Source organism: Pongo pygmaeus, chromosome 17, assembly GCF_028885625.2.
Source record: "Pongo pygmaeus isolate AG05252 chromosome 17, NHGRI_mPonPyg2-v2.0_pri, whole genome shotgun sequence".
Taxonomy (NCBI): Eukaryota; Metazoa; Chordata; class Mammalia; order Primates; family Hominidae; genus Pongo; species Pongo pygmaeus.
Genome location: NC_072390.2, coordinates 73,932,736 through 73,955,660, shown reverse-complemented (window position 1 = coordinate 73,955,660; position 22,925 = coordinate 73,932,736). Strand labels below are relative to the sequence as shown.

Genomic DNA, 22,925 nt, shown 5'->3' with positions numbered 1-22,925 from the left:
TCCTGCCCCTACCACTGCTCTATCCACCTTGAAAAAACCCCTCTCTCCTCAATCCCCAGCTCCAGACTTTTACTCTGAAGTAGGTTTCCCAAGGCTGGATGCAGTGGCTCACACTTGTATTCCTAGCACTTTGGGAGGCCAAAGCGGACAGATTATCTGAGGTCAGGAGTTCGAGACCAGCCTGGCCAACACAAGAAACCCTGTCTCTACTAAAAATACAGAAATGAGCCAGGCATGGTGGTGGGTACCTGTAATCCCAGCTACTCGAAAGGCTGAGGCAGGAGAATCACTTGAACCCGGAAGGAAGAGGTTGCAATGAGCCAAGATCGTGCCACTGCCCTCCAGCCTGGGCAACAGAGCAAGACTCCATCTCAAAAAATAAATAAATAGGCCAGGCGTGGTGGTTCATGCCTGTAATCCCAGCACTTTGGGAGGCCAAGGCAGGTGGATCACCTGAGGTCAGGAGTTCAAGACCACACTGACCAATATGATGAAACCCTGTCTCTACTAAAAATACAAAAATTAGGCAGGCATGGTGGTGCATGCCTGTAATCCCAGCTACTCGGGAGGCTGAGACAGGAGAATCGCTTGAACCCGGGAGGCGGAGGTTGCAGTGAGCCGAGATCGCGCCATTGCACTCCAGCCTGGGCAACAAAAGCGAAACTCCGTCTCAAAAAATAAATAAATAAAATAAATAAATAAATAAATAAATAAAATTAAAAAGTTGGTTTCCCAAGCAGAACCCACCATGCCATTAGCCATTAGATCCCCTGCCCCAACCCCCACCTAACCCCTCTGAGCATTTATCACCATGACCCCTGTATGCCAGCATCTCACCTCCAGAAAACCTCAGGGCAGGACAGGCTGCTTACCCCAGTGCCACACACCCAAAATATATTGAAATCACAAGCCTTCTGCCCTTCCCTGGAGAAGGGTTACGTTTTATAAAGCTTAGAAGAAACCACAAAGACCGTGGTGAAAAGAAACCAACAAAGGTCTATTCCTTAGCTTCTCCCCATTCTTCACTTATTTGATGGAAAGCTTAAAAGGTATAAATAACCACCATGCTAATAATGATAGCTCCTACGTATTGAAGGCTTACTATGTATAAAGCACCCTTCCAAGTTCTTTACATACCTTATCTCATTGAATCCTCACAAGAGTCCTGTGACATGTCACTATTCTTCCCATTTTAGAGATGAGCAAACTCAAGCACAGAAAGATTGAGAGAGACACTTAACTCAAGGTCACACCGCTGCTATATGATTGAGACAGAATACACGCTCAGCAGTCCAACTACAGAGTCTGTACTTGCCCACTGCATTTCACTAGCCCCAAAGATGATGACAACATTCCTCTTCCTATTTTGTAACAGTGTGGTATAACAAGATGAACGTGAACCAGGAGTCAGGAGTGCCGGCTTCCAGCTCAGCAAATAACCACAACGTAGGAAATATATCAATGGCAGGGTTGGATGACAGGAGCTGAAGTTTCCTTTTCTCCCTTAACTTTGTTGTTTTTTTGTGTGTTTGTTTTGAGACAGGATCTCACTCTGTTGCCCACGCTGGAGTGCAGTGGCACGATCTTGGCTCACTGCAACCTCCACCTCCGGGGTTCAAGTGATTCTCCCACCTCAACCTCCCGAGTAGCTGGGATTACAGGCGTGTGCCACCACGCTCAGCTAATTTTTTGTATTTTTGGTAGAGAAAGGTTTTCACCATGTTAGCCAGGCTGGTCTCAAACTCCTGACCTCAAGTGATATGCCCCCCTCAGCCTCCCAAGGGCCTCCCCAAAACGCCTGAGATTACAGGCATGAGCCACTGTACCCAGCCCTTCCTCCCTTAACTTCGGTTGTCTCATTCCGTCACTGCCACTCTGCTACCACTGATTCCGTATTCTGCCCCAGTATTGGAATCCCTTCTGCATCAACCAACCACACATTCCTAAAGGAGACTGTCAGCCGGGCACAGTGGCTCACGCCTGCAATCCCAGCACTTTGGGAGGCCGAGATGGACAAATCACGAGGTCAGGAGTTCAAGACCAGCCTGGTCAACATAGCGAAACCCCGTCTCTACTAAAAATACAAAAATATATATATATATGTTAGCCAGGCATGGTGGCGGGTGCCTGTAATCCCACCTACTCGGGAGGCTGAGGCAGGAGAATTGCTTGAACCCAGGAGGCAGAGGTTGAAGTGAGCGGCGATGGCGCCACTGCACTCCAACCTGGGTGACAGTGCGAGACTCTGTTCCAAAAAAAAAAAAAAAAAGGAGATTGTCATTCTTCCTGCCTCCCTCCCAGCAGAATGGCCATGGCCCAGAGCTTCAACCAAGTTCCTTTCCTAGTCACGTATTGTTTTATTTTTATCATTACCATTAGCACTCTGATTTATAGGATCCAATTACTACTAATTTGCAGACAAACAAATTTTCCTGTTGAATACAGATTCCATGGAAATCTGACAGTGCATTTATTGAACTCTGCTGCCCATCAGCTGAGGACTAAGGATGTTTTTGCCAGTGGAACATACCAGTTTTCATGGTATTTGTCCTAGTAGAATTCGAACAATATTAAACCAGCTTAAATCAACTGTATTTAGGGAAGAAAACTATTTCTTTCAGTTTATTTTTCTTTGGGAATTCTTTTAAAAGAGGGTTAAAGACAGAAAACTAATAAATCATTACATAGCAATGAGGAATTGAGAAATTATGTAAATAAACCTACTGTCAGGCCTCTGAGCCCAAGGTAAGCCATCATATCCCCTATGACCTGCACTTATACATCCAGATGGCCTGAAGCAACTGAAGATCCACACAAGAAGTGAAAATAGCCTTAACTGATGACATTCCACCATTGTGATTTGTTTCTGCCCCACCCTAACTGATCAAGGTACTTTGTAATCTCCCCCACCTTTAAGAAGGTTCTTTGTAATTCTCCCCACCCTTGAGAATGTACTTTGTGAGATCCACCCCCTGCCTGCAAAACATTGTTCCTAACTCCACCACCTATCCCAAAACCTATAAGAACTAATGATAATCCCACGACCCTTAGCTGACTCTCTTTTCAGACTCAGCCCACCTGCACCCAGGTGAAATAAACAGCCTTGTTGCTCGCACAAATCCTGTTTGGTGGTCTCTTCAAACGGATGCGTGTGACACCTACCTTACCAGGCGACTGAGAAAGTATCTGAGTATGCCTTTGGGGATTATTCCTTTGTCTGAATTCTGATGCATCTTTAAAAACGAGCTTGCACTTAACCAACCACTAAAAGAAAAAGAAGAATTGTCACAGAAATTACTTATCAATGATACAGTTCATTGATTGATGCATTTGGTTGTCCCAATCTGGATAGAATAAATTATGATGCGTTAACAAAGCACCTCCAAGTCTTAAAACAATTTTTTTTAAGACGGTGTCTAGCTCTGTCACCAAGGCTGGAGTGCAGTGGCGCAATCTCGGCTCACTGCAACCTCCACCTCTCGGGTTCAAGCGATTCTCCTGCCTCAGCCTCCCAAGTAGCTGGGATTACAGGCGCCTACCACCACACCTAGCTAATTTTTGTATTTTTAGTAGAGACAGGGTTTCTACCATGTTGGCCAGGCTGGTCTCGAACTCCTGACCTCATGATCCACCCGCCTTGGCTGCCCAAAGTGCTGGGATTACAAGTGTGAGCCACAGTGCCCAACCAAAAACAATTGTTTTGTTCTTGCTCATGCTGCATGCCCAGGTTGACAGAGCAGCCACCATCTGAAACCTCACCAGTGACCATGGAAGATGACAACAGCATTCTGGAAAGCCACAAACTAGCAATTGAACCATCTATCTAAAAGTGTCACGTTTAAAGCTCTTAGCATAAGAGTTTAAAGCACTTAGTATAATGGCAATACCAGGTACCACTTGGTCAGAACTAATGATGTGACCCACCCAATCACAATGGGGCCAGGAAGTGGAATGTTGCCAAGTGCCCAAAAGGGAGGGACACAGAAAGATTTGTTGAACAATATTAATGACTACCATTTGGTCTTTTGAAATAATAACATCAAGACTTTCCATTTGTGTAGTAGCACATAACTTTCAAAGTACTTTCACTAATGAGATTGCTTTTCCTTCTCCAGTCGTACCAAACTACTTTGCAAAAAACGTTTGTTGGCGGGACCCAGTGACTCACACCTGTAATCCCAGCACTCTGGGAGATGGGTGGATCACCTGAGGTCAGGAGTTCAAGACCAGCCTGGCCAACGTGGCAAAACACCACCTCTACTAAAAATACAAAAATTTGCTGAGCATGGTGGCATGTGCCTGAAGTCCCAGCTACTCAGGAGGCTGAGGCAGGAGAATCGTTTGAACCTGAGAGGTGGAGGTTGCAGTGAGCTGAGATCACACCACTGTACTCCAGCCTGGATGACAGAGCGAGACTCCATCCCAAAAAAATAAATAAATAGTTGTTTGTTGAGTGAATGATTGAATAGATGAATAATAGATGAATAACAGCTCTATTCGGTAAAAAGGAAGATACTATCATTCCGGCTTCTCTGATGGGAAAAGTGAGACCTAGAGATTATTAAGAGGGTTGCCCAAGATCACAGAATTCTTAACCAACACACCCTGATGACAAATTCATTACCCAGAATGTGCAGCTAAAGAAACAAAAATTATGCCTTTTAATTGCTACTGGATGGTAAGCAAGTATGTGAGTTTCTCAAACTTTTGACATTTATACCAGTGATCCTTGTGGGTGTTTCCCTAAAGAGCTAATGTATTTCCTATTGCAAAACAAAGCCGTGCGTTGGGTGGGACTTGGAAGGGATCAGGGAGGGTTGGAGAGTGTCTCCGTTCTCTGCCTGCCAGATTTTCCTTTGAAAAGCAACAAGTTGGACTCATTAAATAGGAACAAAATTTATAGAGACATCTAAAAGACAGTGCTAAGAGGAGGAAACAGGGCAGCCAATTCTGATTCCAGCCTCCTCTTAATTTCAGGAAAGGATAAATCAGGGCAATTCTTTCTTTTCAGAGTGACTGGCTCTCCCTCTGCCAACACGGTTGCTAAGCAAAGCCTGGGCCTTGCTGTGTGTGTGGGCATCCACCTCCCGGCCTGCAAATTCATCAAGAGAGGGCAACAAGAAAGACTGGCAGGAAAACAGGCTCTGAGCAAGATAGCTAGCTCCAAGGGGCTAAGACCCAAAGACCTGAACACACTGCAACAGAGCAAAGCACGCACTAGTGTTGGATGAAGTCAGCCCGAGAGGTGAGAGAGGATTACAAAACAGTCGCCAACTAATTATTCTTCAAGATAATCAGAAGGCTTTGCTTTTACTATGTAAATATCAGTGACATAGTGAGTAAGACATGGTTTCCTGGTGAAACAAGCTATACTTAAGCTCTAATTCTAACCTTACTAACTGTGTAGGCTTGGACAAATTACCTCATTACTGAACACCAAGAAGTTTCTCATCTGTAAAAATGGGGATGATATGGGTACCAGTTTTATAGGTTTATTGTGAGAATTGCATGGGATAAAATATTTCACACTCTTAGCATAATGGCAATACTAGGTATCACTATTAATAATGGTTCCATTGTTCAAAAGAAAATTTTAAATAAAAGAAAATGTGAACCTTTGAAAGTAATACAATAAAAACTGAAGGAAAAGGAAAAAAAGATAGTCATTGAGACTGATGGTGAGAAATGGAAGCAAATAGGGCTAAAGAGAAAAGAAATGTACTTCTCTGTCTCTAGGCTGCTGTCAGAATCTTCCTGGCTTCCGTCACCTCTGTTGGCCTCAGCTTTTCCTGCCTGGGCTCACACAGAGCTTCTCAGGCTTCAGCAGGCACAACCTGGAGAGCTTGTGACAGTCCAGATTGCTGGACCCATCCCTCTAGAAAGCCTGATTCAGTGGGTCTGGGGTGGCGCCCAAGAATTTGCACTTCTACCAGTTCCAGGTGATGCTGGTGAAACTGCACCAGGACGGCTCTCTGAGGACCACTGACATAAGGCACGGCCCTCCCTGACCCCAGACCAACCCAGGTGGGAGATACATCATCTACATATTTGTAGTTTTCTGGGCTGTTTTGTATTTCAATAGCCTTGGCCTGTGCCTTAGATATCTCAGGACTGACCTCGTGGCTTCTCTAGTGTCTCTGATTCCCACTGATGGCTCAGAGATGACCAGTGGTCTTTCGTGCCCTCCATCTTTCCATCCTAGTGACAGGTTTCCTAGTCCCCAGATTGAGTTTGGCTTCGGTGCCTGTCATCCTGATCTGTCTGTGCCAGTGTCCCTCCCAGGGCTTGGACCCTGCCAGTCAGTCCCGCCCCAGCATACAGACGTTTTTGCCTGGCTTGTAGGGAACAGAGTTCTAGTCTTTGCCTGCTGACCCGTGGGCAGACCCTCCCCGTCCTCCAGGGGCTCACTCCTGGTCTTCTGCAGCTGGGCTTCCCCTGCCTGGTGAGACCCAGTGCCGCCGTCTTGGAAAGTCTGGAGCCCACGGGTTCCCGTATCACTGCTGGGTTTGCTGCATACTGTGGACCCTGAGCCTGGCCTGTCTGGGCTACTTGCCACCTCCTAGCATGATCCTTAATGGACAGGTCTAAGCTCATTCTGCATCCCTCTTTCTCAGCATTACCGCAAGAAACTATCACACTAGATTCTGGAGATAAGACAAGAAATCATTCATTTCAACAATGACTTATTGAACAATACTCTGTGGCTAGCACTGCTTCAGTGACCTGGTGACACAGCAGTACACAAAACAGAAAAACAAACTTTCTGCCTTACACTCCACTGGAGAGACACAGACAATTAATCAATCAATCAAAAATGGCAGCTATAGTATGTTGGATCAAGAGAAAAAATGAAGTCAAGAAGGCTGGGTAGTTGCACTTCAAACAGAGGGGACGAGGAAGGCTTTGCTGTGTAAAAACTTGAAGAAGAAGAGGAATCGAGCTACCAGGCTGTTAGGGAGGTAAGTGTCACAGAAAGTGGCTGGTGATTAGTAATCCCTTACTGTTGCTCTGTGCAGCGTGGGAGCTAGTTCTCCCCTAACTGGGTGGGTCACACTCACACACATTTGAATTTAATGACTTTTTTTTTTTTCAAGACAGAGTCTCACTGTTGCCCAGGCTGGAGTGCAGTGGCACGATCTCGGCTCACTGTAACCTCTGCCTCCCAAGTTCAAGCGATTCTCCTGCCTCAGCCTCCGAGTAGCTGGGACTATCACACCCACCTAATTTCTGTATTTTTAGCAGAGACGGGTTTTGTCATGTTGGCCAGGCTGATCTCGAACTCCTGGCCTCAAGCGATTAGCCTGCCTTGGCCTCCCAAAGTGCTGGGATTATAGGTGTGAGCCACCACACCCGGCCTTAATGGCCTTTTTTAAAAAACAGGGGCACTTATGAAAACATTGCTCTGTGGCTATTGTAGTTTGACCTACAATAGCACCTCCAGCAGCCATCAGTTTGCCCCTTTCTCCTCAGTCATTCTCAACATACCATAGGTATGTCTTGAGTCCCTTCTCTTTTAACAACCTTACTTTGTGCCCCATACAGAGTCCAGCTCCACTCCATTTCTTTTCTCCCTTAAACTGCAAAACGTCTTGAAAGAGTTATCCAAAGTCATTGTGTCTACATTCTCCCATCCTCACCCCACTCCACCAGACTTCCATGTCCACCACGTCACTGACCTTGCTCCTGACAATGTCACCAAAAGGCTTCTGGTTGCCAAAGCCAAAGATTGTTTTTTTACACAATCAGCTCCCGGAGCGTTGGGCCCCGCTGACCACAGTGTTCCTCCTTGAGGCGCTTTCTTCTGTTGGCTTCCTGGTCCCCACAGTGTCTGACTTGTGCCCCATTTCACTGGTCACTCATTCTCAGACTCCTTTGTGGGTTCTTCTCAGCTTCTAAAGGTTGGAACACCAGAGGTCCTGGCCTTCAGTCCCCGTCGGTCATTCCATTCTCCTCTTAATGTGATCAGATTCAATACTGTGGCTTTAAATGCCTCCTATATCCCAAGGACTCCAAAATTTATGTCTCCAGCCTTGATGTTTCCACTGATCTCCCGACTTACAAATGTCAGCCACCATATCATGAGTTATGATATGACTTACAAATGTCAGCTACCATATCACAAGTTATGATAGGACTTATAAACGTCAGCTACCATATCACAAGTTATGATATGACTTATAAACGTCAGCTACCATATCACGAATTATGACATGACTTGTGAACGTCAGCTACCATATCATGAGTTATGATATGACTTACGAATGTCAACTACCATATTACGAGTTATGATATGACTTATGAATGTCAGCTACCATATCGCGAGTTATGATATGACTTACGAATGTCAACTACCATATCACGAGTTATGACATGACTTACGAATGTCAGCTACCATATCGCGAGTTATGATATGACTTATGAATGTCAGCTATCATATCACGAGTTACGATATGACTTACAAATGGCAGCTACCATATCACGAGTTACGATATGACTTACGAATGTCAGCTACCATATCATGAGTTATGATATGACTTATGAATGTCAGCTACCATATCACGAGTTATGATATGACTTACGAATGTCAGCTACCATATCACGAGTTACGATATGACTTACAAATGTCAGCTACCATATCACGAGTTATGATATGACTTACGAATGTCAGCTACCATATCATGAGTTATGATATGACTTATGAATGTCAGCTATCATATCACAAGTTATGATGTGACTTATGATAGGTCAGCTGCTCACCTGACATTTCTACGTGGCTGTCTAAAAGGCCCCTTCATCTTAATTCATCCAAAACAGAAAGCTTGGTTTTCCCTCCAAACCCTGCTTCTCCTCCCACCTTTTCCATCTTAATGAATGCCATCACCACCGACTCAGACACTGAAACCAAAATCTAGAAATCATCCTCAACTCGTCTCTTTTCTCACACTTCACATCTGATACATCAACAAGCCTTAGCAATTCCACATCTTAAACACATCCTGAATGTGACCGTCTTTCTTGATTCCAGCCACCATCACCCCAGCCTTACCATTTCTCTTCTAAAATAGGGCAAAGGTCACCCAGTCGATCCTGCTTCCACTCTTGCCCTTCTTAGGTGCATTATTCACATAGGAGCCAGAGTGATCATTTTTCAAATAAATCAGATCACATCACTGTCCAGATTAAAACAAGTTCTCTCATTCCTTCCCGTTCCACCAAGACTGAAGTCTAAACTCCTTAGTGTTGTTACAAGGTCCCCCATGGTCTAGCCTTGCCCTTCTCTTGTGTTTTCTGCCACTCTTCCTCACCTTCACTAAGCTTCAACCTTCTTTCTTCTCCTTAACAAGGCTCCCCGGCTCTTGCCTGAGCACCTTTGCACTAATTGATCCTTTGCCTGAACTTTCTTATCTCAGATTTTCCCATGGCCAGCTCCTTCTTGCCATTCTGGTCCCAGCTGAAATAGCACCTCATCCATCAGACAAGCCTTCTGAGACCTTTGGAACTAGATAAAAGTGGTTGTGCAGGCTGGGTTCAGTGGCTCACACCTGTAATCCCAGCACTTTGGGAGGCCAAGGTGGGCAGATCACCTGAGGTGAGGAGTTCGAGACCAGGCTGGCCAACATGGCGAAACCCCATCTCTACTAAAAATATAAAAAGTAGCCAGGCGTGCTGGCAGGCACCTGTAGTTCCAGCTACTTGGGAGGCTGAGACAGGAGAATCGCTTGAACCCAGGAGGCAGAGGTTGTGGTGAGCCGAAATTGCGCCACTGCACTACAGCCTGGATGAGAGTGAGACTCTATCTCAAAAAAAAAAAAAAAAGTAGTTGTGTGATATTGTAAATGTATTAAATGCCCAGAATTTTACACTGAGTGGTTAATTTTATGTTATGTAAATTTTACCCCAATTTTTAAAAACAAAAATGAGAATTTTCATGAGGATTAAATGAGATATTATTTCAAAGTGCTTACCACAGTGCCTGACATTTCTCAGTTAAGAAATTTTACCTCTTAATAGTTCATATAAATAAACGTAACTTTATGAAATATCATGCCATTTTCTGAATTTTTCCCATTTCACTTCATCAAGCACGTGTACCACTCTGTGGGCCAGAATTTGAGAAGCACTGAAATAAGCAATTTTGATGAATACAATCAATGTTTGTAAAAGGCCTGTGTTATAGAGCCATCCTAACTCATGTAATAAACGGAAGATACAGTGGAGAGTCTCTTGTGACAACAGCACTGTCTAGAAATGGACAAAGGCCCAGGTGAATAAATGTGGATCATTCAGCTTTTCTCATTAGAGTGAGAATGGTAACACATTCGCATACACACATCCCAAAACAAACACCACAAGCCCCACAGCAGTGAAAATGTAGTTCAACCTTATTACCTGATCAGGAAAAATGTATCAACTCCAAGATAGAAGGGACCGCTCCGAGAGTAAACGTACAGTGGGTTTCTAAGCACTTTGCTTTTCCATTCAAGCACATTATCTGTAACAAACATTAAAAAGCAGCGTCTTTTTGTTTCATAGAAGAAAATCATGTGATTTCTCTTTTCAGAAAAAGCAAGAGGAACTCCTTCGACTTTCAGTTGTACTGGGCAGGCTTTAAGAATCACTATAGGCCAGGCACAGTGGCTCATGCCTGTAATCCCAGCACTTTGGGAGGCCAAGGCAGGCAGATCACAAGGTCAGGAGTTCAAGACCAGCCTGACCAACATAGTGAAACCCTGTCTTTGCTAAAAATACAAAAAATTAACCAGCCATTGTCGTGGGCGCCTATAATCCCACCTACTTGGGAGGCTGAGGCAGGAGAATCACTTGAACCCGGGAGGTGGAGGTTGCAGTGAGCCGAGATCATGCCATTGTACTCCAGCCTGGGGGGTGACAGAGTGAGATTCTGTCTCAAGAAAAAAAAAAAAAAAAGAAGAAGAATCACTATAATTCATGTAGGAGGAGAAGTTAGACCGGGAATAAAAGGTGGTGACTGAGGTCCCTACCAGTTGTTCAGGAGCTTTCAGCTCCTTTGTGCACTCACAGTGGCCACAGCCCCTGTGGCTGTAGCATCACCTATTCATGGGCTGGTGCAGACCACCCGGGAGGCTTCTTCAATCTGCCCTGGGCTGTGTTTGCCCCCTGTTTAGAGAGTACCACTATTACTGATAGGAGCGCTTCAGGAGGGTAGCAGCAGGGAGAAGGTGGAGAAACACTGATTTGATATTAGTGGACCATGTTTATGCTTGTCTGCTTTTCAAGGGAAAATAAATGTTAGGTCCTGGCTTCGCTAACCATGATGAGAGAGAACTCGGCTCTTTGGATAACAAAAATACAATACCCAGATATCAGTATTCACCTGGCAGCCAGGTGCCTGATTTATACCTAGAGGGAGTGAAAGGAGCCACTAGACACTGGCCTGGAAAGCTTACTGATGGGAGGTCACACACAGTGTGTCTAAAACAGAAGGAAGGCTGCTCATGGGAAGACTGCCAGTCTCCCATCCTTTGGCCAACGTGATCCCGCCATACCAAAGCGTGTCTCTTCCCTGACTGCTCCTAGAGTAAAGGCTCATCAACTCTCCGCACCCAAAGACAGCCATGCAGTCATCTGACTGGTGTGTCCCAAGATGATCCAGAGAAGACTCAAGACACGAATGCCATTCAGTGCAGAGCAGGTGCCACCTGGTGTCTTTGTAGTCCAGATGGCTGGCACATTCTTCTGCCAAGAAAAGCACTCCAGAGCATGAGCCACGGCTCCTAGAAACCCTGGGCAAGAGCAGAGGTGTTACTGTCCACCCTGACCGCCAGGGTATCCACACACCACCCCACAACAAGAACCAAAGCGCAATCCACAGATCTTGGCAGTTACACGGAGGCTCTCTTGCTCTGACCCTGGGCTTCTCAGTTCAGCCTCCGTGGTTCCATCTTGATCTATCTGTGGACTTTCATACTTGGTATCCCTCTCTTTTGAATCTTTACTTTCCCTAACAGACTTGACCTGAGTTTGGTGCCCCACATGCTTTGCACAGAATACGCTGCCCAAGCTCAGGCCCCAGAGATGCCAACCCCTGACCCCAGTCCTGCTTGATGAAGAGTTGAGGGAAGGAGAACGCAGACATCAGTAAGAATCGATGTGATCCACAAAGCAAGCCTTTCACTTGAAAGAACACCCCTGCAATCCTGAGGACTAGTTGCTTATGAATAATGAGCCAGGCGCAGTGGCTCACGTCTGTAATCCCAGCACTCTGGGAGGCCGAGGCAGGTGGATCACTTGAGGTCAGGAGTTTGAGACCAGCCTGACCAACATGAAACCCCATCTCTAATAAAAATACAGTTAGCCGGGCATGGTGGTGCATGCCTGTAGTCCCAGCTACTCCAGAAGCTGAGGCAGGAGAATCGCTTGAACCCAGGAGGTGGAGGTTGCAGTGAGCTGAGATTGCACCACTGCATTCTAGCCTGGGTGACAGAGTGAGACTCCGCCTCAAAAATAATAATAATAATAATAATAATAATGAATAACAACCCTAATGTAGGTCAAAGTATAGGCATGAAAACCGAAGGACCAGTGGCACAGGAGCTTAGGGCACAGGCCATATAGCCAGATGCTCCTGGCTCTGATTCTGTCATTTATCAGCTCTGTGACCCCCCGGCAAGTGAATTAATTTCTCTGTGTCTAAGTTTCCACACCTGCAAAATAATCAAGTAGATTTTAAAGGATTATCATGAAGAACAAATGAGATAATGCTTATAAATCACATTAATAGAGGCAACCTAGTATGTACTCGTGAGAACACAACTACTACCACCACTGTTTTAAGCCCTATCACTTTAAGAATGGTTAATACCATCTTCTTAATTCATTCCCTTTCTTAAAGAATTTAATGTTTACCTATTCTGAGAACGAAGCAAGTGTCTGGAATTGCAAAACAGGGGCCTCCAAGTTCAAGCCGGCTCCAAGAGACTCACGTTTCCTCCTGGACAGAACCCCGTGCCTTCGACATTGTGGGCACAAAGAAGTCTTTGCAGAATTAAAACTTATTCACAAATGAGGTCTGGCTCATAACCAAGCTCTGGAAATCTAAATCAATTTCTTAAATTGAAGAATTTAACTACCTAACATTTTGAAGTTCCAGCCGTGAATACAAGTTTTTCCATTTAAGTCACTCTTTGTGATTGCGTCTCTGTCTGAAGTCACCACACCAACCCTTTTCATTCACAGGGGTTTTCACTCAAGAATTGGCCATGACTACAGCACAACCAGCGGCCTCCTAGAGCTGATTCACCTGCTCCTCCTCAGTTTCCCGAGCAGTGGGGAGATACAGGACCCGGGCTCTGCCAGGTTTGGCCAACTTCTTTAGCCTCCCTGAGCCTCAGTTTCCGCGCTTTTAGAATGGGCATAATTTTTGGCAGGGTTGTAATGGGGATTCTAGAACATCAAATATCTGGTTTGATGCCTAATGTGGCAAGCTAGTGCCCAATATGTTTTGTTACTATGTCTTTTCCATCTAAATTCTGCTAGTGAATGAACTTACCCATCAGTGGTTTATAAAGGCTTTTGAAGATAACTGGTTTAGAGGGAAGACAACCTCCCTGAGGCTCATTTAGCTCATTTGTAAATGGAAAGTGTTATAAACAATAAGGATGTGGGGAGGATTGGATGAAACGATGCATGCAATCACCGGTTCTCAAAGTGGAGGTCTCCGAGCCAGCAGCTTCAACATCACCTGGGAACTTATTAGAAATGCAGATTCCCAGGCCCCACCACAGACCTACAAGGTCAGAGTCTTTGGGTCAGGGCCCAGGAATCTGTGCTGTAATAGTCATCCAGGTGACTCTGATGCACGCCAAAGTTTGAGACCCATTGGTTGTGACATTGCTCTAAAAAACCTTGCAGCCACTTTGGATTTGCTCAATCACTGTGAGCCCACTTTAAGCAACAGGCCATTAAGTAAGAGCCCTGTTGCCCAGGGGCTGAATCCATAGCTATGTATGTATGTCATGAAAACTTCCTTATATATTCGCTCATATTTTTCTCATCTAAAGAGCAAAGGACAGGCTCATGTAACAGGAAACCATTCTAAGCAAATGCAACGGTTATTTGGAGGATAAAGAGTCAGGAATCCAAATACCTAATTTGGCTCTAAACTTCTAGAAGACATGGTGGTCTTATGTTGATTTGACTCACTGATTAACGTAAAAGTGGAGACAGGAAAAAATGCTGAATCTCTGGGTCTCTCCGAATTGATTTTTATTTTCAAACATTCAGAGATGTGATATTTTACCTTTGACGGGTTTTTGTTTGTTTTTTCTTTTTGAGACAGGGTCTGGCTGTATCATCCAGGCTGCAGTGCAGAGGTGTGAACTCAGTTCACTACAACCTCCATCTCCGGGCTCATGCAATATCCTCCTGGTTTGGCCTCCTGGGTAGCTGGGACTACAGGCACACACCACCATGCCCAGCTAATTTTTGCATTTTTTTGTAGAAACGAGCTTTTGCCACATTGCCCATGCTGGTCTTGAACTCCTGGGTGCAAGCAATCTTCCTGCCTCAGCCTCCCAAACTGCTGGGATTATAGGCATGAGCCACCACACCCAGCATCCTTTGATGGTATTAAGTATAAAAATTAAAAAGTTGTTATGGCAACAGAACATGGAAAACCCCCATTTTGAGACCACAGTTAAATGTGCCCGCTAAAAAAAGCTAACACAACTTTAATGTCCTGATCATAGGGTGCCTCATTTTGGGTGAGGAACCTAAAGTTTCAGTCCCTAACACCATACCAGGTGTGGCTGGCCTAAATCCTGTGATCCAGCCTTAAAAGGTCGGGCTCTGAGGGCCAGCCTAGCACAGATGAACCCAATGGTGAATTCTGATGACCGTGGGCTCCACTCCCATCAGAGGGTTGGAAGCACATGGCATGTCCCTGCAACCCAGCTCTGTGGACGTGGCATGTCCCTGCAACCCAGCTGACCCTGCTGCTCACTGAGCGAGGTCAGAGCAGCCCAAGCATGTAGCCTTGGCAGATTTAAGCCTCTACCCTTTCTTTCCTCTCCTGGCTTAACCCAAGAGAATGAGGAAACAAGGAATGAATTTAGGAGGAGGTGGTAAGTGCTCATGATCTCATTTAATTCCTTCCACAGATCCCATTCTATGCTCCTGTTTTACACATGTGAAAACTGAGGTTCATAGAGGTCACACAATCTCACCAAGGTCAGAGTTAGCAATCAAAGCATGTTTGATTGGGTGACAGGATTCCTAAGCATGTGCTCTTTCTGCCACACTGACTGTGGAACTGTCTACAGGCTGCCGGTGTGGGAGTGCGGGGTTGGGGGCGGGGAGCGGCACAGAGACAGAGGTCTAGAACCACATCGTGTGAAGTAATTGAGGGATTCTGAGACTTGGACAGGGCCACCATAACTGCCCTCAACATCTGATGGGGCTGCAATAGAAACAAGAGAGCATGATTATTTTCTGGGCCCTAGAAGGCAAAACTAGGGCCCCTGGTGGGAATTACAGGACAGCAGGGATTGCCTCTTGCTCGGAAGCCTGACAGCCAGCACTTCCCATCACAGATGGGTCCGCAGGAAGCCACCCGGCTGCTAGAGCTGCTTCCAGCTTTGTGAAAGAGGTTGTGCCAGGGACCTCTAGGCCTTCTTGGCTCCTTCTTATATCATATCTCTGCTTACACATACATGTGTTTTGTTTTTCTTATTGTTGAGCTTTTTGTTGGTGTTGCTACTGTTTTTGTTTTGGCCTTAAGACCCGAATAGGGCCGGGCGCAGTGGATCACGCCTAGAATCCCAGCACTTTGGAAGGTCGAGGCGAGTGGATCATTTGAGCCCAGGAGCTTGAGACCAGCCTGGGCAACACATGGCAAAACCCCATCTCTACTAAAAATACAAAGATCATTTGAGCCAGGAGGCGGAGGTGGCAGTGAGCTGAGATCATGCCACTGCACTCCAACCTGGGCGACAGAGGGAGACCCTGTCTCAAAAAAAAAAAAAAAAAAAAATCTGAATAGGATTTGAGAAAATAATTTCTATGCCACAGTAGGCATATTCCCTGAAGCTGTTTATCATGTATTCATATCCATTCATATCCTTCTAGTTCATTCACTGAAATTTCTTTTCTTTTCTTTTTTTTTTTTTTGAGACAGAGTCTTGCTCTTGTCACCCAGGCTGGAGTGCAGTGGCACGATCTCAGCTCATTGCAACATTTGCCTCCCGGGTTCAAGTGATTCTCCCGCCTCAGCCTCCCAAATAGCCAGGATTACAGGCACCCACCACCATGCCTGGCTAATTTTTGTATTTTTAGTAGAGACGAGGTTTCACCATGTTGGCCAGGTTGGTCTCGAACTCTTGACCTCAGGTGATCCACCCGCCTCGGCCTCCCAAAGTGCTGGGATTACAGGGGTGAGCCACCCAGCCCGGCCATTCCATTTTATTTTTATCCCCCTAGTTGCAGTAACAAAGGATAATTGTGTGGACCTAAAAGAAATCTGTCAAATATTATTCCGTGTTCTGTTTTTTTGGTTTTTTTTTGTTTTGTTTTGTTTTGTTTTGTTTTGTTTTGTTTTTTTGAGTCAGGGTCTCACTCTGTTGCCTGGCTAATTTTTTTTAAATTTAAAATTTTTTTTTGTAGAGATGGGGGTCTCGCTACATTACACAGGCTGGCCTCAAACTCCCAAGCTCAATCAATCCTCCCACCTTTGACCTCCCAAAAGTGCTAGGATTATAGGCGTGAGCCACTGAGCCCGGCCCTCTTATTCCACGTGTTCTGAAGGTACTTGGGTGACCAGGCTTTTTTGTGTGAGAGAGAAATATATTCTATTTGCCTTGGTGTATAGGCAGGCAGGTAGAAATGAAGGCAATGCTCTTGATTTTTCACTAAAACACAATGCAGTCTATCTCATCAAAATCCGACCTCTCACTACCTATGCTGGGTTAATCTGTTTCTGGCTCACACATACCGTGCTGCGTGAATTAGCTTGTGTTGCACACTCAACACCCTCCCTTCAGTTTCTATGTAAATCATTCACCTTCCTGGTGATGTCAGGAAGCTTCTACGGGTCATGTGTGTGAGTGTGACACTGAAAGCAGACACTGTGGCCATGGAATTGTTCCTTAGAGAATTGCTGCAGTGAAACCCCAAGCCCTGTTCTAGTCTTTGATCAGCACAAAAACACACTGGATAATTGTACCCACAAAATAAAGCAGCATTTTTAGCGACCTTGCCTGACCTTAGCATGCTGCTGGTAAACAAAGACGGGACTGTCAAGAGCAGAGATCCAACCTCCACACTGACATTTGGAAGCTGTCTGGCGTTCGCTAGAAGCCAGCACTGTAGGCATTCGTTTCCAACTGCACGCTCGGCTAAGTCACCTCTCCTGGGTGGTCTTAGTTTCATTCAAATGCCTACTTTTTCCTCTGCTCGAGGCTGCTGACAGGGGGAGATGTGCCGGGCAGTGCGTCCGTGGGATTCCGCTTCTTTGTTCATTGTTCTCCGCCTCGCTCAATGGCAGACTCCCGTAAGTGGCCAGAGGTGCCCCGTGTTCCCGCGATGTCCTGCAGGCTGACCCCCATTCCCTAGCTGCTACGCAGACTGTTCCAGCCAGAGGCAGGGTGAGATCCAGCAAGGTGATGAACCTGCAGGAAGAAGACGCAACAGCTGCGCCTTCCCTCATCTCGGGGCACCGAAACGAGACGCCGAGAAAACGGGCCTGTGAAAAGCAAACCGCTGCATACTTATGTAGAAAAACCTTTAACAATTTTAAGGACGGAGAATGATGCCCTAAGAATAAAACTAATGAAAAAAAAGAAAAAATATAAAGGAAAATATTAATGGATTTCACTTAACTTGTCATAATTATTTTTAAAATCTTAAAGCAACCAAAATACTGAGGAAGATGTCTGCAGCTGATATGACTCAGAATTAATATTCTTTATATACATAATAAACTTTAAAAATTAGTAAGAACCTGGCTGGGTGCGGTGGCTCACGCCTGTAATCCCAACACTTTGGGAGGCCTAGGTGGGCAGATCACCTGAGGTCAGGAGTTTGAGACCAGCCTGGCCTACATGGTGAAACCCCAACTCTACTGAAAATACAAAAATTAGCTGGGCATGATGGTGTGTGCCTGTAGTTCCAGCTACTCGGGAGGCTGAGGCAAGAGAATCTCTTGAGCCCGGGAGGCACAGGTTGAAATGAGCTGAGATCGCCCCACTGCACTGCAGCCTGGGTGACAGAGCAAGACTGTCTCAAAAAAAAAAAAAAGGAAGAAGAACCTAACTAATACACACATGGAAAAGGGGGTAAAGAATACGAATTTACAAGAGAAAAATACAAGTGGCAGAAAAACCCTCTTTGCCAGTTTTTTGAAGATGTAAATTAAACCAATGTATTCACCTATCAAATTGGTTCCACTTTTTATAAAGGTAGTAGCTTTTGATGCTGGTGAGAGGGTAAAGTAACACATGAGAGTTTCTTACTGGGGGCAGGAAAAATGAATTGTTCAGGAAAACAACATCAAATGATTCAAGAGTTATGACCCAGCAATTGTACTTCTATTTAATTTATGTTAAGAGGCCAGGCACGGTGGCTCACACCTGTGATCCCAGCACTTTGGGAGGCCAAGGCGGACGGATCACGAGGTCAGGAGTTCGAGACCAGCCTGGCCAACATGGTGAAACCCCGTCTATACTACTACTAAAATACAAAAATTAGCCGGGCATGGTGGCATGTGCCTGTAGTCCCAGCTACTCGGGAGGCTGAGGCAGGAGAATTGCTTGAACCTGGGAGGTGGAGGTTGCAGTGAGCCGAGATCATGCCACTGCACTCCAGCCTGGGCAACACCCAAAAAGTATTGGGTGACTTGCTGCAATGTCTGTAGGCAAGGCAATGCCTCAAATAAAAGATTAATTTTCAGTGGTCACCTGACAGCAAGGAACAGGAATGTTTTGGGATAGAATACAGTTCTCAGTGGTCCTGAAACCAATCACACTGGGCATGGTCGGCCTTCCCCTTGAACACTTGTGCATTTTCTTGTTTAAGGTAAATGGTGGGCTGAGCATGGTGGCTCACGCCTGTAATGCTAGCACTTTGGGAGGCCAAGGTGGGTGGATCACCTGAGGTCAGGAGTTCGAGACCAGCCTGGCCAACATGGTGAAACCCCATCTCTACTAAAAATACAAAATTAGCCGGGTGCAGTGACACACGCCTGTAGTCCCAACTACTCGGGAGGCTGAGACAGGAGAATCGCTTGAACCCATGAGGTGGAGGCTGCAGTGAGCTGAGATTATGCCACTGCACTCCAGCCTGTGTGACAGAGCAAGACTCTGTCTCAAAAAAAAAAGGTAAATGGTGATCTCCCTGTGTCTCAGTCTATTTGGCTGCTATAACAAAATACCATAGGCTAGGCAGCTTATACACCCCAGAAATTAATTTCTCACAGTTTTGGAGGCTGAGAAGCCCAGGATCAAAGTGCTGGAAGATTCGGTGTCTGTTGAGAGCCCACTTTCTGGTTCATAGACAGCCCCTTCTAGGTGTGTCCTCACATGTTGGAAGGGGCAAGAGGGCTCTCTGAGGTCCCTTGTCTAAACTACCTGACCTCATTCGTGAAGGCTCTGCCCTCATGACAGGCACCTCCCAAAGGCCCCATCTCTGGATATCATCACATTGTGGGTGAGATTCCAACTTATGAATTTTGTGGGGGAAACAAAAACACTCAGACCATAATATCCTGAAACAGGCAGCACTGGCCAGACATTGTGCAATGAATGAGATTTAATAGTGAAATGCAGTGGATGAGGGGAAGTTGGTAAAACAGTACCAACAGATCACAACCCACCCAGGTACCTCGGATGTCCATACTCACAGACACACGGCAGCAAATGTGTCCAGGGGGAACTTTCCAGCAGCACATCTGGCCACACTCCCATCAGACAAGGAGGAAGAATTTATGGTAAAAAGAAAGAGGGAAGGGGCCAAAAATGAAGTATTTCTGAATCTTAAAGTATCTACCAAAAAAGAAAAAGAGATTGTATAAATCATTTAATTTGTAATAATGCCTTACATTTTTCCAAGTGTTTTCATATCTATTATTTCAAAACGAAACTTTTACAGTAAAAAGGGACAGCTGGAGCTGGGCGCAGTGGCGCATGCCTGTAATCCTACACTTGGGAGGAGGCCAAGGCAGGGCGATCACTTGAGGTCAGGAGTTTGAGACCAGCCTGGCCAGCATGGTGAAACCCCGTCTCTACTAAAAACAGAAAAATTAGCCAGGCATGGTGGTGCATGTCTGTAGTCCCAGCTACTCGGGAGGCTGAGGCACAAGAATCACTTGAGCCCGGGAGGCAGAGGTTGCAGTGAGCCGGGATCATGCCACTGTACTCCAGCCTGGACCACAGAGCGAGACTGTCTCCAAAAAAACAGGGCGGGGACAGCTAGTTTTGAATATATCTGATTTACAGCTGGAGGGAAACAGGGCACAAAAATGTGGAAACTCACAGAATGAGGAACTCTTAGCCTAGCTGGAAGTAAACCTGGGTCTCCTGAATCAGTCTGTTCTCCTGGTCTTTCCTAGCACACGGTACTGGGTACAAAAAACCTAAACACGTGCCATTGCTGGCTCAAATCTATTTGTGAACAAACCCCCCAAGAGAGAAATGCAATATAAGATGGAAATATACAATTGCAGCCCATAGTCTGGGGAAAGGTGCCATCTGAAATTGAAGGTAAGAAGCAGCCAGTCAGGACACAGCTGATGAGCACTGGAAGAAATTGCGCCTAAAGATCTTACTGGTAAGACTAGGGCAGTTGTCTCCAATTTTAGCAAGCCTCAGAATTACCTTGAGGGCCTGTTGGCTCTCTGTCTCCCCTCCCTGCAAGTTTCTGATCCAGGAGGTTCGAGGTGGAATCTGACTTTGCACTTCTGACAAGTTTACAGGTGCTCTTGCTGTGAATCCCAGGAACACACAGTTAGAATTAAGACCAGGGGACTTCCAAAATCTCCACAAAGGATGGGGACACGGTTTTCCTCCTTCTTTAAAATGGGGATCATAATAGTACCTACCTTCTAGGGTTGTCATGAGAACTAAGTGACGCAATGATTGTAAAGCCTTAGAACAGTGCAGGACAGGCAGTAAGTTTAATAAATGTTGGGTGTTCCTCATCTCACCACACCACATTGCCTAGTCTTGTATTCAAGAGGCTCAAGTTTGAGCTAGCTTGCTGTGTGGCCCTGAGCAAATCACTTCATCTCTCTGGGTCTCATTTCCTCATCCATGTAACAGTGAAGGGTGGGTCAGACACGATGTATTCTTTTATTATTATTATACTTTAAGTTCTGGGATACATGTGTAGAATGTGCAGGTTTGTTACATAGGTATACACGTGCCATGGTGGCACCCATCAACCCGTCATTTAGGTTTTAAGCCCCGAATGCATTAGGTATTTATCCTAATGCTCTCCCTCCTCTTGACCCCTACCCCCCGACAGGTCCCCATGTGTGATGTTTCCCTCCCTGTGTCCATGTGTTCTCATTGTTGAATTCCCACTTATGAGTGAGAACATGCAGGGTTTGATTTTCCGTTCCTGTGATAGTTTGCTGAGAATGATGGTTTCCAGCTTCATCCTTGTCCCTGCAAAGGACATAAACTCATTCTTTTTTAGGGCTGCATAGTATTCCATGGTGTATATGTGCCCCATTTTCTTTACCCAGTCTATCATTGATGGGCATTTGGGTTGGTTCCAAGTCTTTGCTATTGTAAATAGTGCTGCAATAAACACAAGGGACATGATGTATTCTAATGTCCTTTTCATCTCTAACCCTCAAGGTTCCCATGAGTCTGTGACCCAAGGGTTTCTGAAATGTCCAAAAATGCTGCTGAAAGACTAATAATATATGATTAACTGTGATTCTTAATTGTAGCATAGTAAGGGTAGAAACAAGAAGGAAAGGTCATCTGTGTGTCCTCAGCCCTGGCCAAGAGTTGGGGTGCTTGATCTAGGTTACCAGCAGGTTCCCACAGGAGACCTGGCAGCAGAATTTTTCATAATCCAATTCCATTTGCTCTGAACCAACGCTCCCTGGAGCTACTTCCTGTTAGTATTTGGGTATCCAAACTAAACTCTTCCACTGAAAACGAAGTGTACTGACCAGCCAACGCACGTCTGTTCCCTTTGGAAGTTCTATTTCTAATTTTAAAGGAATCGAATGGCGTTTTTGTTTTGGTTTGCTTTCTTTGTTTTGGTTGGTTGGTTTTTTTGTCAATCAACCACGGCCCAGCTCTAAATCCTGCCATAGTAAACAAAGACAACCGGCAGCCCATGCACATCCAATTAGCCTTAAGTAATCAGCCGTAAGTGTCTATGCTGTGCTAGATTCCAGATCTACAAGGGGAATATGAAACCTTTATTGGAAACCTCTGTTGAATCTGTTTTCCAACAACTTCTCACCCCACCCCACCCTGACTTCTTCACTAACACAAGGTGAGCTCAAGCCCTGTCTAAATTTGCCACTCTTACTCTATCCATGCTGGGCTCTGCTTGAATGCCCAGCTCCAGCACTTGATGTGAGATTGGACAATTTTTTCCTGACAGTGTTCCCTAATAGCTCAGGCACACACACTGTTCTTCCTAACTAAATTGTACATTTTTTTGAAACGAGTAACTCCCAATCATTTTGATCCCCCCCCCGCCCCCCGCCCAGCCCGTACAGGTGATGTCTCATACAAAGGCCAGAGAGAATATTGCTCAATAAATATTTTCTAAATTGAATTGAGAACACAAAATGGTATTCTGTGAAATGTTTTGGATTCCTTTTGAATTCTTAGCCAGAAAGGCAATTCTATGGTAATTCAAGGAGTTACTATTAAAAGAGTTCCATTTTCTCCATTGGTGCTCAGGGAATCTGTAAGAGAGAGTTCGAG

At 45.4% G+C, this 22,925-nt stretch overlaps 1 protein-coding gene across 1 annotated transcript in view; it reads right to left on the bottom strand.

Annotated features, from left to right (window-relative positions):
* Positions 1-22,925, bottom strand: part of LOC129018789 (O-acyltransferase like protein-like) — a 72,412-nt gene that overhangs the window by 21,759 nt on the left and 27,728 nt on the right. Inside the window, 5 exon segments of the mRNA XM_054460644.2 lie at positions 3,163-3,264; positions 10,390-10,492; positions 11,583-11,762; positions 17,416-17,642; positions 19,871-20,012. Of these exon segments, the coding sequence (XP_054316619.2) occupies positions 3,163-3,264; positions 10,390-10,492; positions 11,583-11,762; positions 17,416-17,642; positions 19,871-20,012 (754 nt within the window).